This window comes from Macrosteles quadrilineatus, unplaced genomic scaffold, assembly GCF_028750875.1.
Source record: "Macrosteles quadrilineatus isolate MER2022 unplaced genomic scaffold, UCM_ALF_1.0 Scaffold_9__3_contigs__length_116548681, whole genome shotgun sequence".
NCBI classification, from domain to species: domain Eukaryota; kingdom Metazoa; phylum Arthropoda; class Insecta; order Hemiptera; family Cicadellidae; genus Macrosteles; species Macrosteles quadrilineatus.
This window is the reverse complement of record NW_026542602.1, coordinates 64,582,286-64,596,025: the sequence shown is the minus strand read 5'-3', so window position 1 is coordinate 64,596,025 and position 13,740 is coordinate 64,582,286. Positions and strand designations below refer to the sequence as shown.

The 13,740-nt window shown below is 33.8% G+C and overlaps 1 protein-coding gene across 1 annotated transcript; it reads right to left on the bottom strand.

Annotated features, from left to right (window-relative positions):
• Positions 1 to 5,662: 5,662 nt before the first annotated feature.
• Positions 5,663 to 12,945, bottom strand: LOC129002843 (COP9 signalosome complex subunit 7b-like). The gene is made up of 6 exons (XM_054430935.1): positions 12,866 to 12,945; positions 10,545 to 10,750; positions 9,387 to 9,551; positions 8,156 to 8,243; positions 6,802 to 7,022; positions 5,663 to 5,926 (listed from the first exon to the last, which is right to left on the bottom strand). The coding sequence occupies exons 2-6, from the start codon at positions 10,725 to 10,727 to the stop codon at positions 5,750 to 5,752; spliced, it is 834 nt and encodes a 277-aa protein (XP_054286910.1). The 5' UTR covers positions 10,728 to 10,750; positions 12,866 to 12,945; the 3' UTR covers positions 5,663 to 5,749.
• Positions 12,946 to 13,740: the final 795 nt, after the last annotated feature.

Here is a 13,740-nt window from a genome sequence, read left to right as displayed (position 1 = left end):
GTATTGTAATAGCTATGCTCCATGCTCTAACTATAGTGTTTATCAGGTACCTAGGAAAAATGGTTGTTTCTGACCTAGTGGTTCTAGATGAACGGATGTATGATTGGCAAAGTTTGTGTGTGTTGCTAGCATCAGAGTTCCTTGCAAGAGGGGTTCACACCGTCTAGCATATTCACTAGAATTTAAAGGGTTTGTAAGTTTTTAAGTATTTTAGTTGATCTCTTTGCAAAATGCCTCCGGTGTAGATAAAACTAATAACTAAATCACTACAGACAGACATGCAATGCTATACTGTTGACAAAGTGGATTTAAATTGTTTCCCCTACCCTAATGCAAACCTAAAAAGTAATATTCTCAAACTATTTTGTAACAATTTTTTCAAAATTTATTAAAAATCAAATAGGACTATCTAAATATTTTTTAATCAACTGACACTGTTTCAGATAGATACTTAAAGACTTCCTGTTAATGTAAAGGAATTTTACTGTTCTCGAAAGTACTATTTATTTATTTTCTAAATCCAAGTGCTAACACCGAGAACTTTTTCTTCCAATGAGGAATCAGTCAGAATGCTCCCTGTGAAAACATGGCTTTTATCCAACCAACGGTGAAAGAATATTTCAAACTAGTCAGTCTTAATCGAGAATACTCTTAAATTTTATCCTAAAACGTTTGATGTGCGAGACTAGAACCACTACGCAGGATGCAGTCTCATCACTATCTTGTTTGCACTGTTGTCAGTAGTTGGTGGATGCCTTAATTCTATTATGCCTTAGTCATGGTTATGTTCTGTATTATGCTCATTTTATACACCCTTGCTCAATTTCATGGTTGATTATAGAATATTCAAACATTCTTGAATACCAATTTGTTTTAAACAGTTGTTGAGAAATTTATGCCCAGCAAGAATTACTTTGGTCTTCTTTATTTTGATCCTCATTTATTTATCATACTTCAATAAAACAACAAAACACTTCTCACTACATTGAACCTCAGAATTAATTTTCATCTCTCCGTTCATCATTAAAATATTATATTATAACAAATATTTATCCAGTTTGAGTAGTTGAGTTACTTCATACCTTTCATTCTTATAAGATTTATCTATTGTTAATTATTATCTAAAGACGTAATATTCCAATGTGTTAAAATTATTTGGCTAATTCACCACAATGCGGTAGGGTATAAGAAGTTTTAAACTTGTTAAATGTTTTCAACATTGGTGTAAAGAAAACATCAAATAAACTATTGAAGGAAGTTACACTAGTTTTTGAGTAGTTTGTCAATATTATCACCAAACTTAAGACAGTCTCACCCCTTAAAATTTGACTGACATATATATTGTTTTAAGAATTGTTAGGATCCAAAAGAACTAAAACCCGGTGTATAGTCAATGGTAACTGACTTTAATGTCCCTGTTTAATTTATTACATCTACATCTAAGATTGCTCTTAAACAAGTTGATTTCTGAATTATTTACATTGTTCTATTATGAACGAATAATGTATATAAAAGATAATTATTTGGTATTACAAACAAAGATTTGTAAGAGTTACTTTGTGAATGTTTTGATTGATTTTAATGTATAGTAAATTGTGTGTTTTAATTTGGTCGTTTAGTATTTCTCATTGATAAAGGTTGTTTGTAATTTGTTATTTTTAAGAATTTCATGTTTGCAATGATTTAAAACCAGAATTAGCTCACATTGTCACATACAAGAATGCTAATTGCTAATGAATTGATTATGTCAATACTCCCATCTTCATTTTGATTTTAAATTATTACAAAGCCAGTCATGTGGAATCTACTTAGGTTTTTACTACCTATGTGTTTTAGTCAGTTTAATTTGAAGGCATGGTATGGGTATTTCTTGTTTGTAAAATTGCTTTTATGTAACTAACTATTCATGCAAATTACTTATCATTTTGTTATGATAAAAAATGTAATACAGTTTTTAAAACACAATGGAAGCTTCTGTATGCGATGAAATGAGTTTATGAACATTACTGCCTAGTGAAAATCAAAAGCTTTTTACTGCCATGTTTGTTTGTTGGTTAATTTAAGGTTTACTGCCTGAATGTTAAATTATCTTGCGTATATTTATTGGAATGAGAAACTTAAAAAACTAAATATAAAGGCGTATCAGTGGGAGTTTACTATGCCCGGCTATTGATTGATTATACAATTTGCCTTACATAATATTAACTTGTTGTATTTGTTGAAGATAAACCCTTACTTGAGCTAACCAGAGGTGTTGTTGATATTTATTGTTTCTAATCAGTTTTCCCCTCAGTTACTATTTACTCTATTTCCTCAAGTACAAAATTTGCCACAGAAAGAGTAAATTGCAAATACAGTACTTTGATTTATTTAAACATATTAATCCTACAATATCAAACAATATTGTAAAAACAAATGCCATAGGCAATTGTTTAACTATTGGAAGACAATTTTAAAACCAAACCATAATGAGTTATTTGGGTTTTTTCGTTCTGAAGTTAAGATCAGTACAACACTTTCAAGAAACAAATATGATATCCCGGTTAAGGTGGGCTACCAAGAAATGCAGGGGTTTTCAGACGTATAATAGTAACTGAGGATGGATTTTATATCCTTGCCCAGGCCTTGTAATTCAATTCTGATTTAAAATTTCAATTATATTACCTTAAGCAAGGGTCATATCCTTGTATGATCCTCTTGTATCACCTAATTCCTGTTTTACATTCCCGTTAAAATTTTACCCTATATTCATAAGAAGTATGATGTAGTACTAAGTATTTGTTTTACAGTATTAGGTATAAATGGACTTTATACTCAAGAATTTGTTTAAATCACTGTTCTTATTTTTTGAATAAATAATTTTTTAGAACGTTGAATGGAAGCGTAATGATGATAGAGACGGTATGTTTGGTTTTATATGTGATCCTATTGGCGTCTAGGTATGTTTACATACAACGGTCCGTTTTGTAGCAGAGGTCTGATTGTATATATTATTCAGACCAGTTTTAATGTGAAAACCAAAAGTACAAGTGTATATATTGTTGACTTTCGCTCAATCGAGTTTGATTGTGATTATGATCAAAAGTTGTACAAATTCTTGAAGCAGTCTCGATGCCGTTTACCCTTTGTTATTTAAGTCACTGCGACATTGTACAGGTAGAAAAAAACTATTATTTTTTGTAACTCCCTTATTCTATCGGAATAAAAATGCAACAATAACTGTTTGATTTCATTTAAGCAATCCTAGATCTCCACACACTGTAGGTTTAAAACTGCAAAAAGAGTAAAACTCAATGTAATTTGTCAATGAAAACTGTAGGTATTTAAGCTGTTGCTTAGACCAAGCATTGACAAACTGCTGTGAAAGCGGTTGATACCAATACATGTATTGCAGTGACAAAGTACAGTAGTCTATTTATGTTTAGGTTAAAATTAAAAAGAAATAAGCTGAAGTGAAGTGATTAAAAAATTCTTCTTGAATCAACTAAAATATTTTTTTGAACTTGCATCTACAGGGTGTCTCACGAGAGGTGTCTCAAATTGATTACGGAAAAACGGCTTAACGTACAAGGATGAAATAAAATTATTTCCCGCTAAATCGACCCCAAGGAATAACGTAAAAATATTTTTAACTTTTTCCCAATACAGGGTGTGCCAAAAACTGAGGGTCACTAGTTCGAATCTCGGAATTTTCAAATGTAAACATATGTCATGTTATACATCATTTTAAAGGTATTTGATAGACAAACATTTTAGCGAAAACAGAAATTAGTTATCTTTTTCCGTTTCAAAATGGCGGCAGTTATTTTGGAAAAAATCTATATATTTTTAATACTCTGTGTTTCCTATACCAATGCATTTATCCCTTCTCCGGTTACATTTTCTTACTAGTTATGAAATTAGCTTTACTTTGATATGCTACAAGTAACGGTTTTTCGAAATTATAAAAATTCCAAAAAAAAATATTTTTGAAAATTTGCAAATGCTCATTTTTCAAAAATTTCAAATAGCAACATATGTCAAGTGGCACATCATTTTATAGGGTTTTTAATTCCTAAACACTTTGTAATTTACACTTATTTCGTATCTCTTTTAGTTTTTGCGTAAATAACAAAAAACATAATTTTTGTATATCAAATGCATGTTATTTGGGTTTAACACTAAAGGCCCAATTTGATGAAGTGTTAAACCACGTCAAACCCAAATAACATGCATTTGATATAGGAAAATTAGGTTTTTTGTTATTTACGCAAAAACTAAAAGAGATACGAAGTAAGTGTAAATTACAAAGTTGTTAGGAATTAAAAAACCTATAAAATGATGTGCCACTTGACATATGTTGCTATTTGAAATTTTTGAAAAATGAGCATTTGCAAATTTTCAAAAATATTTTTTTTTGGAATTTTTATAATTTTGAAAAACCGTTACTTGTAGCTTATCAAAGTAAAGCTAATTTCATAACGAGTAAGAAAATGTAACCGGAGAAGGGATAAATGCATTGGTATAGGAAACACAGAGTATTAAAAAAATATAGATTTTTCCAAAAAAACTGCCGCCATTTTGAAACGGAAAAAGATAACTAATTTCTGTTTTCGCTAAAATGTTTGTCTATCAAATACCTTTAAAATGATGTATAACATGACATATGTTTACATTTGAAAATTCCGAGATTCGAACTAGTGACCCTCAGTTTTTGGCACACCCTGTATTGGGAAAAAGTTAAAAATATTTTTACGTTATTCCTTGGGGTCGAAATAATTTTATTTCATCCTTGTACGTTAAGCCGTTTTTCCGTAATCCATTTGAGACACCTCTCGTGAGACACCCTGTATAATTTTGCTTATCAATGAATTTCCCATATATAGGAAATAAGCTATTAGCGTAGGTCTCATGGTAAGTTACATGGACACGGGACTGATTTAATTTTTTGTTTTTGATGTCCCCAGAGGCCAAAACACCATCCGTTCATATTCATATCTATGTGTCCAATTGCACAATTAGAGTAAAAAGAAAATCATCACATTTTGATGAAATTTAGTACAAATGTGTAAAGTAAACCTACACTTACTGAAATGAGTTCGCAGACCACCATGATCGGACTATGGAAACAAGGTTTTATGGGATGAAACCTTAAAAACAATAAATTTAGCATTTGTAGAGCTAAAATAATCCAAAGTCATGGGTCTAACGCCTACGGAGAAAATTCCACAAAACTGTGAATCTTAATTCCCATGTTATTTAAGGAGAAGTCAACTGTTGTAGTTCGCTTGTCTATTCATTGACGAATTTACTTATTTCATCCTATGCTATTAACCTAGCTAACAGCTTCCCAGTTAAAGTTCCCAGTTTTAGCCTAAAATAGGAATTGAATCTGACATGTTTAAGGAAATATTCGCATAAAAATCCAATGAGACATATGGAAATCTGTGTAATCTTTAGGTGTACTGCGGTGAGGGTATCTTTTCAATTTTGAGGGTATGAAAATTAATTTTTAATGTTTAAGGAATGATAACAAATTTCGATGGCAAGTTAAACAAACCTACCTATAAAAAGTATTTCCCGCGGTTGAGTTTTTTAATAAAAATTTCATTTTTTAACACAAACGGCCTTGTAAATACACATATTTCAGTCTCAAACACAAGAGGTTACATACAAACCAAAATTGTGTTTATCAATATATTAACTTAAAAAAAGGAAAATATATATAGTATTTACAATCACACAATAATTAGGGGAAAGAAAATCACATCTATTTTGACTGCCAGAACTTTCCGCTGCCACGGAGGCCTTTGGCTTTGATACCCTTCTTCATTTTGTCACTGCCTGACGCTGCGGCTTCTCTGGAGTCCAAGTCCAGTCGGCAAGTGTTCATCGGCTCATCTGAGTCTTGAGTTTGGGCCTTCAGAGTCTTCTTGATGTTCACAACCTGCGAAAGAATAACAGTTATGTATACTAGTTGTTTTACTCATGCTTTGCAATAGGGCGAGGACTCAGGGGAGAGAGAGAAGTGCTTAAAATCTAAAGGTAGCAACAGGACTAGTGTATGGACGGTGCGTTCCAAAAATCCTAAAAATGCCTATGGTGTATTTATTTAGGTTTAATTAAGTTAACTAAGTGGCATCATCAAAATAAAAATAACTTCAACCACTTGACAGATCTATATTATTAATATGCTACATGAAACTTTGTAAACAATAAGGCTTTTTTGTTCAAGATTTAACCCCACATATTATATTTCAAAGTTTTCGTCTAGGTGTGTAGATTTGCAAACCGCCCTTCCTATGGTGTATTTATTTAGGTTTAATTAAGTTAACTAAGTGGCATCATCAAAATAAAAATAACTTCAACCACTTGACAGATCTATATTATTAATACGCTACATGAAACTTTGTAAACAATAAGGCTTTTTTGTTCAAGATTTAACCCCACATATTATATTCCAAAGTTTTCGTCTAGGTGTGTAGATTTGCAAACCGCCCTTACATATTTTTTAAAGTCCGTTGGGCTCTGCCCCAGTGGCTTTTAAAGTTCCCTTGTTATCCTTATGAAGAACATATTTCATATTTCTTTACATAATACAGGTATTATGTATCTGTCTAATACAGATATGATACATGCAGGCAGTCATGGAGATTGAAATTTTAATTGATATACAGATGGCAGCTGAAGTCATAGGGTTATACGAAAATGGAGAGGCCATCCCCACCATGTTCTCCACTGCACCCCTGTTCCTAGGCCACCAGCTAGACAACCCTGTTTTAGACAGAGTATTTGACAACATGTCTAGTTATCATCTCTTACCTCAGTTTCAATTACTTCTTTATGCTTAAGTGCTCGATTCTTGTCAGTATTGGCTCTGTTTATCTGTGTTTCGACACACCGCAGCACAGCCTCGCACGAGTCACACCACTCCTGCAGTGTAGCCACTACGCAGCCTAGTGTGTTAGCCTGCGTGTCGCGGCCCAGCGCATAGTCTACCTCTAACTGTTTATTCTTCTGGTCTAGCTTACCATGGATAACATCTGCAAAAACATAAACATGGAGAAAACAATTATTCGTGTATCTTGTAATGCAATATGAGTATGTAGTATACAGTAGAATCTCTCTTGGTCAACATAAAGGGGAGGAGGTTAAAACTGTTCACTAATTATTTTACAATATCAGTTGAGATCGGGACGCAACTGGGCAAATTTAAACCAAAATGTAAGTGAAGACAGAATGTAAAATAGTGTGGGATTGCTTGTTATTGGCTAAAACCAACTGTTTCATTAAGTTTTTTTTTAGTTTTGGAAATAAGTTAAATTGTCTAGGTAGCCGAGTGATTATAGTGCTCGCCTTCTGACCTGAAGGCCGCTGGTTCGATTCCAAGAGAGATTGTTTCTAAACCCAGGTTTCATTTGTAGCTGAGTTGGGTATACATTATTGATACTATCTAACTAAAAATGCAACGTTAAGATGGTCGTTCCCTTACAAAAACATAAAAAAATGCCACAGACGTACATACACACAAAAAGGCAATAATTTAGGTATAACTGGATAATGGGTGTGTTGCTAGCCTAGGGGTTCAATTCCAAACTCAACCCACAAAACCCTAATGGGTTTGGACATCTTTCCCTTAAAAGTGTTTGAACTAAAGTTGACTTCTAGTAAAAAAACTCCACTGGTGTAGAGCAAAAAAGTGCATGTTAGGGTATAATTAATTAACATTTTAGTGATAGTTAAAACTTAAAATTATACTTGTAAATTGATTATGAATTTTTAAACTATATCCAAAGTTTTACTGTTTTTAGAAACAATCAAACAATTTAAACGGCAATGGCAGACCTGGTGTCTACTTCTTTTTACTTGTTTTGGCTACAACACAACACACAGGCTTGTTTTGGTTGTACTTGGCTACTTGTTTTGGTTTTTTATTATTATTTAGCAAGAGACTAAAAATCTACCAGAAATTAGTATTTGAGAGAGAGAAAAATGCCTCTATAGAAAAAAAATAGAGTCACATTATACTATGTTTCGGCCGAATATTTGTGAACATTTTAGAAGACGATTATTACCAGTGGACTATGGATTTCTACAATGCAAACTTAGGGTACTTCATGGTACAAAATAGAATAGCTACTACATGTGCAAGTTTAAAAAAAGGAAAGTTCTTAACCTGCGTAAATAGCTTCAATGATCAGATCTTCAAGGTCTCTAACATTCCTCATGTCTAGTTCTTGAAGCAGCACAGAATAAGGGATGCACTGCAACATAAGAATGGTTATTTGTCAAAGCCACATTTGAATCCTTCAATTTTAAAGAAATAGATTCAGGTTTTTGTTTTAAATAGTATTGGTTCTTTACTGCCAACATTGGACCACTTTAGTTTTGTTTTCCGTTTTTGTTATGGTAAGATATCTAAAAAAATTTCAACACCTACAGAACCACCTCATTAAAAAAAAATCCTCTAATCTGAGATAAAAAGTTGTATACACTAATAGTTGTGAATACAAACAAACTTTAAATTAATTTTATGATTGATGGTAAGATATCTACTAAACGCTTCTATTTCTCAAAATTGGCTTACGGTAGTGTGACTTGTAGGCTACCACTATGGGTCTTAGGGGCTCATTTGACATTGGGATTCCTCCACTCATTAATTGACTTTAATAAATTGATTAATTAATTGCCGTTAGACGCACCGGACAGTTGGAGCTAGGACTAAAAATATGTTATTTTTATTCAAAATTAATGAATTACCCTGACGAATGTACTCTTCGAAATAAGTTAAAGTTCAAACATAAAAAATGCAAAATAGTTACAGGTATTAAACTATTAAATATTAAACTATTAACGAGCTGTTGGCCCGTCCTACGTACTGAAATTGAAGTAGTTAACTAAAACTGAAGTCATCTCAATATTTCCATTTCTAATCTAAGCAAAGTTTAAGCGGTTAAAAATGTATTGTAAACAAAAAGCTGCCAAGATGAATTAAAACATGTAAACATTGTTATTTTCCTATTCTTTCCTCGAAAAGTCGAACAGAAAAATAGTTTGCATAACCTTTCCTCTGAAGACTCGGGGGTAGAGCCTCAATTTGTAAGTGGTTATAGAATCTTTCTCATTTCCTATAATCAATGCCATTGGATATACACTAAAATGTTTCCTTAAAAATGCATTTATTCTCTATTTGAATTGAATTAGTTTAACGATTACTTAGGTTTGCTGCAACAGGGAGGGTAAAAAAGGGGTAGTTTAGTAAGAAATTAATGTATTTTCCAAATTTGGAACACTCACATAATACTAGTATTTAAATTACAATCACTCTGGGGTTTGAAAAAAATATTTTGAGATGGTAAATAACTCTTTATCGGCTGTTTGAAATAGTTAATTCTATAAAGGCATACCTTCATTCTTGTAGCAAGGGTGACAATCGTAAGATGCTGCAATTTCTTTTTCTCTGCTACATTAAGATCTAAAAGTTGATCCTTGTTTTCCACATACTGCCGGTAAGTTCCATAAGCAAAAAGGTTCAGTGTACGATAGTAGTTAATGTTGGGCCCATTTTCAAGCTGAAACCAAAGTTAAATAAGCTATTTGTAAAAAGGATGGATAACACAATTTGAAAGAGGTATATCATTAGGTTGTATGTATCAATTGGCCATTAGAATCAATCCTAAGTGATTAATTTAATTATCAACTGTTTTAAGCCTCTTAATCGCCTTTAAAGAAGGATCAGGGGTCTCAGACTCTCTTATGAAATGGCTTAGATCTGGAGCAAGTTTCAGTATTACTAAACCATCATCTCTTCAGAATCTCTAACAAAGTAAATAAGACAGCAGCTAAAACAACTGGACGAGGGGCTATCAACAGAAAACAGCTTAAAAGTGAAAGTTGTTGCAGTAGAACTCCCCCCTTAAAAAAATAAAAACACAATCCTGATCACAAACAACAAAACAGCATTAAAAGAACACTTAACACACTCAGTGCTGACTACATCAATTGATGTAGTTGCGAAACCAGCGCTCATATCAGCCTACATCAATTGATGTAGTTGCACAATCCCCACTACATTAGTTCAGTATGAGCTCAGCCATTGCCGGGGAACGTTAAAATCGTTGCTAGCCTGTAGCTTAGAATTTGAGCTTTATTTGGTGTAAGTTGGTACTAAAATTTCCTGTAAAAACCCGTCTGACAATGCTTTTGTCCCGGTTTCGGGGATTTTTCTCTCCTCAAGCCACATTACAAAGCCACTGACTACTGATCCAGGCAGTGCTGCTACCTTTGGGTGTTTTAGGGAACTTCGTCCAATCTCGGGGTAACGTAGTACAATCACCGCTGCTCTTTTGTTATTCATCAGATTAAAATATTTGAATGCCAATTGCGTACGGGGCTTCGCCGCCATTGGCGAGCGCCTGTTGGAATGCCTGCTGCTCTGAACGTGTTAATAACTGACTAATCATTAAGACAAGTAAGTGGCATTGGTTCATGTTTTGCCAACAATCCAAATAAAATTTTAAAACCTTAAGACAAACAAGATTGCAGGATTAGGCTACACAAATTACCTCTTTAATATTCGGCATGTCCAACAATTCCCCAAAAACAAAGACTCCTGGTGCTGCCAAAACCTGCCGGATGAGCTCCATTGCAGCAGCCCCTTTTGCACTTTTTGCCAACAGCACAAACTGCTCCAAAGGATTGTTGCTAGATGTAGAGCTTGCATTTTTATCAGTTTTGTCGGAAGTCATGGTTTCACAAGTGTCCAATTACTCTGTAACAATGCATGTAAGATAAAAAAATCTCTAAAAACTTTTTTCATGTTATTTTTATGTATTTTTTTTTTGTCTATGCCTGTGGCATATCTCAAGGAGTTATAAAGGAGGCACACTAACGCTTTTTGGGAAAGAGAGTCAAATCCAATATGATTTGAGTGTGTGCCGGAAATTGAACCTGTCCCTCTTGTACCGAAGTCCAAGACACAACAGGCTAGAAACACCTTTATCTTATATTTATTATTTTAACTAAAAAATGGCATTGACATTCCTGCATAATTTGAAACAATTATTTGAGGTGATGTGACACAACATGGAAACTTCTTTGTAACTTCTGTTCATTCTAAATGGACAAGATAACACAATTGTAAACAAAATACAATTGTGACATCCATTTTATTCCTCCCAAAGTTGATACCGGTGTAAGCACTAAATTTCCTCCAAGTTATAAGCCATGATCAATTATTGTTATTACAGTAGAGTTGCTATTCGAAACTAACTGAGACCCTACCCTGTTTGGATTAGCAGGAATTTGGGATAAAAGGATTCCTTAACAACTGAACTCGCAATCGTGGTGGAGGACCTTTGTGTAGCTGCAATCGCAAAAGATATCAGTGTTATGGATCAAGAGAGATGAAGACGATGTTGCAGCACATGCAAGAGTTGATAATGTTGCTGTGAGGGCTATCCAGAAATTATTACGTTTTCATCTGGGTCCGCAAGGGGATAGCACAACCATCTTGGTGTTTAGAGTGTTGTACAACTCAGTTGGCACCTAGTCGTACTAGTAAGAGGTTCACGCTGTACCCTGTTGAGTTACTGTGACATTTTAAAATGTCTGCGTTAATTGCAAATGCTGCAAACTATGATGTGTGTGCATTAATATGGTTTTCAACTACAAAAAACTGAAAATCAATAGTAATCTATCGGCATCTTTGTGAGTGTATGGGGACGACATTATCACTGAAGGTGGAGTGCTTCAGAGGGTAAAAATAAAGTTAAAAAATGGCCGAACCAACGATCATGTTGGAGAGCTAAGTAGAAGACGCAGCAAAGCGCCTGCTGAGCTTGTTGAAAAAGTCCAAGCCAAAGTCTGTAAAGGCCGAAAATTCACAATAATGCAACTCTCTACCTGTGAGTTTTCAACATATTTTGCGAAGTTTATTGTGCAAGATCATCACCTAAAAGCTTAAGTTAGGTTAGTTACCACAAATTTTGTACAAAATGGATTCCAAAAATCTTGACAGACATCCACAAAAATCAGCAAATGGCTGCAGCAATTAATTTTCTGGACACTTAATTGAATAAATTAACCTAGACTAACTTATGCTATAACTTTTACCAGACCTAGATACAGTAACATGTTTTAACTTGAATATGAGGCTCAGTGGCATAGGCTAGTCAAGTCATTCATCATAGGACTATTGAAGGAGTAAAAATGTGGCAGGCCTAGGCAAAACTTTGGTAGGTATCCAACTCAATTAGGTTATGTCCCAAAATTCGCTAAAACCAAACTTCTCCTATCGAATGTAACAATCGATAATCAAGTTGGATGGGCTGCACTTTACTTAAGGTCCTTCACAAACAACCGAGTGAAAATATCGACTATTCGATTGCTTCATTCGATATATCGTTTGATTAGTTAGGTTAGGTTAACCTTACCTAACTAACCAAACGATATATCGATCGATATTTTCGTTCGAATGAGTGTAGGGCCTAAAGTGAAGTGCAGCCGTTGGATGATTTTATTAAATAAGTTAGGGTAATCATACTTAGTACTGTAACCTCCAAACGAGACCTAGGCCTATGCAGACCTCTTACAGCTTAGTAAATGGCCTAATCTTATGTGGGCTAAATAGTTACGTAAACTTAGGTTAGGTCTATTTAAAAAAATTTTGTGATAAGTAATTATTATAGAATTATAGTTAATTAATTAGTAAAAATAATAACACTTTAGCTTTAGACTTGCCTTTAAGGTTAGGGCTATATAAACTTAGACCAAAAATTAATAAGATTAAAAATGCAATAAGATGGACCCGGGCCAAGTCACATGAAATTTTGTGTTAATAACTTACTGAATTTGTGTTAATAACCTACGATTTATTATTTATTACCTTAGTTTAGTTATTTTCCTGATTACTCAAACTCAACTTCAACCAGATTCACCAGACTCAACAACTCAACTCAACTCAACAATCAATCAAATCAACCAACACTCAAATCAAACTCAACCAGTCAACAAAACAAACCGGACCGGAACCGACTCAACCAAAAATGTTATAGCTCAGTGACCAAAATACTAAGGGAGTATGTTTTATCCACTGAGCTAAAATTATAACTGGAGGTAGCACTGCCATGGCAGAAGTCTGTCAAAAGCGAGTCGCTGATTTTGTTAGGTTGGTATAGCAGTAAGTTTTCTTACCATAGCAATAACATGGCTTCTTATAACTAGGTTGGTATAGCAGTGAGTATTTTTGTCATACTTGAATACTTTTAATACTTTAATAATTTTCTTTGAAATGGTGACCATACAAAGTAGGTATTTTAAGCCAAATATAATAATAGTTATAGCAATAATATGGCTTCTTATGGACACCCACCTCACGCAAACATGGCGGCTGGCGACACGCATCTTTGACATTCAGTGCTACCTCCAGTTAGAATTATAGCTCAGTGGTTTTATCTATGCCAAAACCAACAAACCGTATCAATAGATTCAGATTGTTCAAGTTCCAGTCCAGCTCCACTCCACTCGGGATTCAGGAGGACCGGACCGGACTCAGCCTCAGCTCGGTCGCTCCACTGAGCTATTTATAGCCATAGCCATAGATAAAACATACTCCCTTAGTAACAATTATTAATTATTAATTTTAAATTAATTATTAATTTATTTATTTATTAATTATTTAACTTGTGTTGGTTAGTCTATGCCATAGCTCAGTGGGTTGCTCGGTTGCTCGGTCTCCTTCTCTTTTCTCGTTTTCTCTTC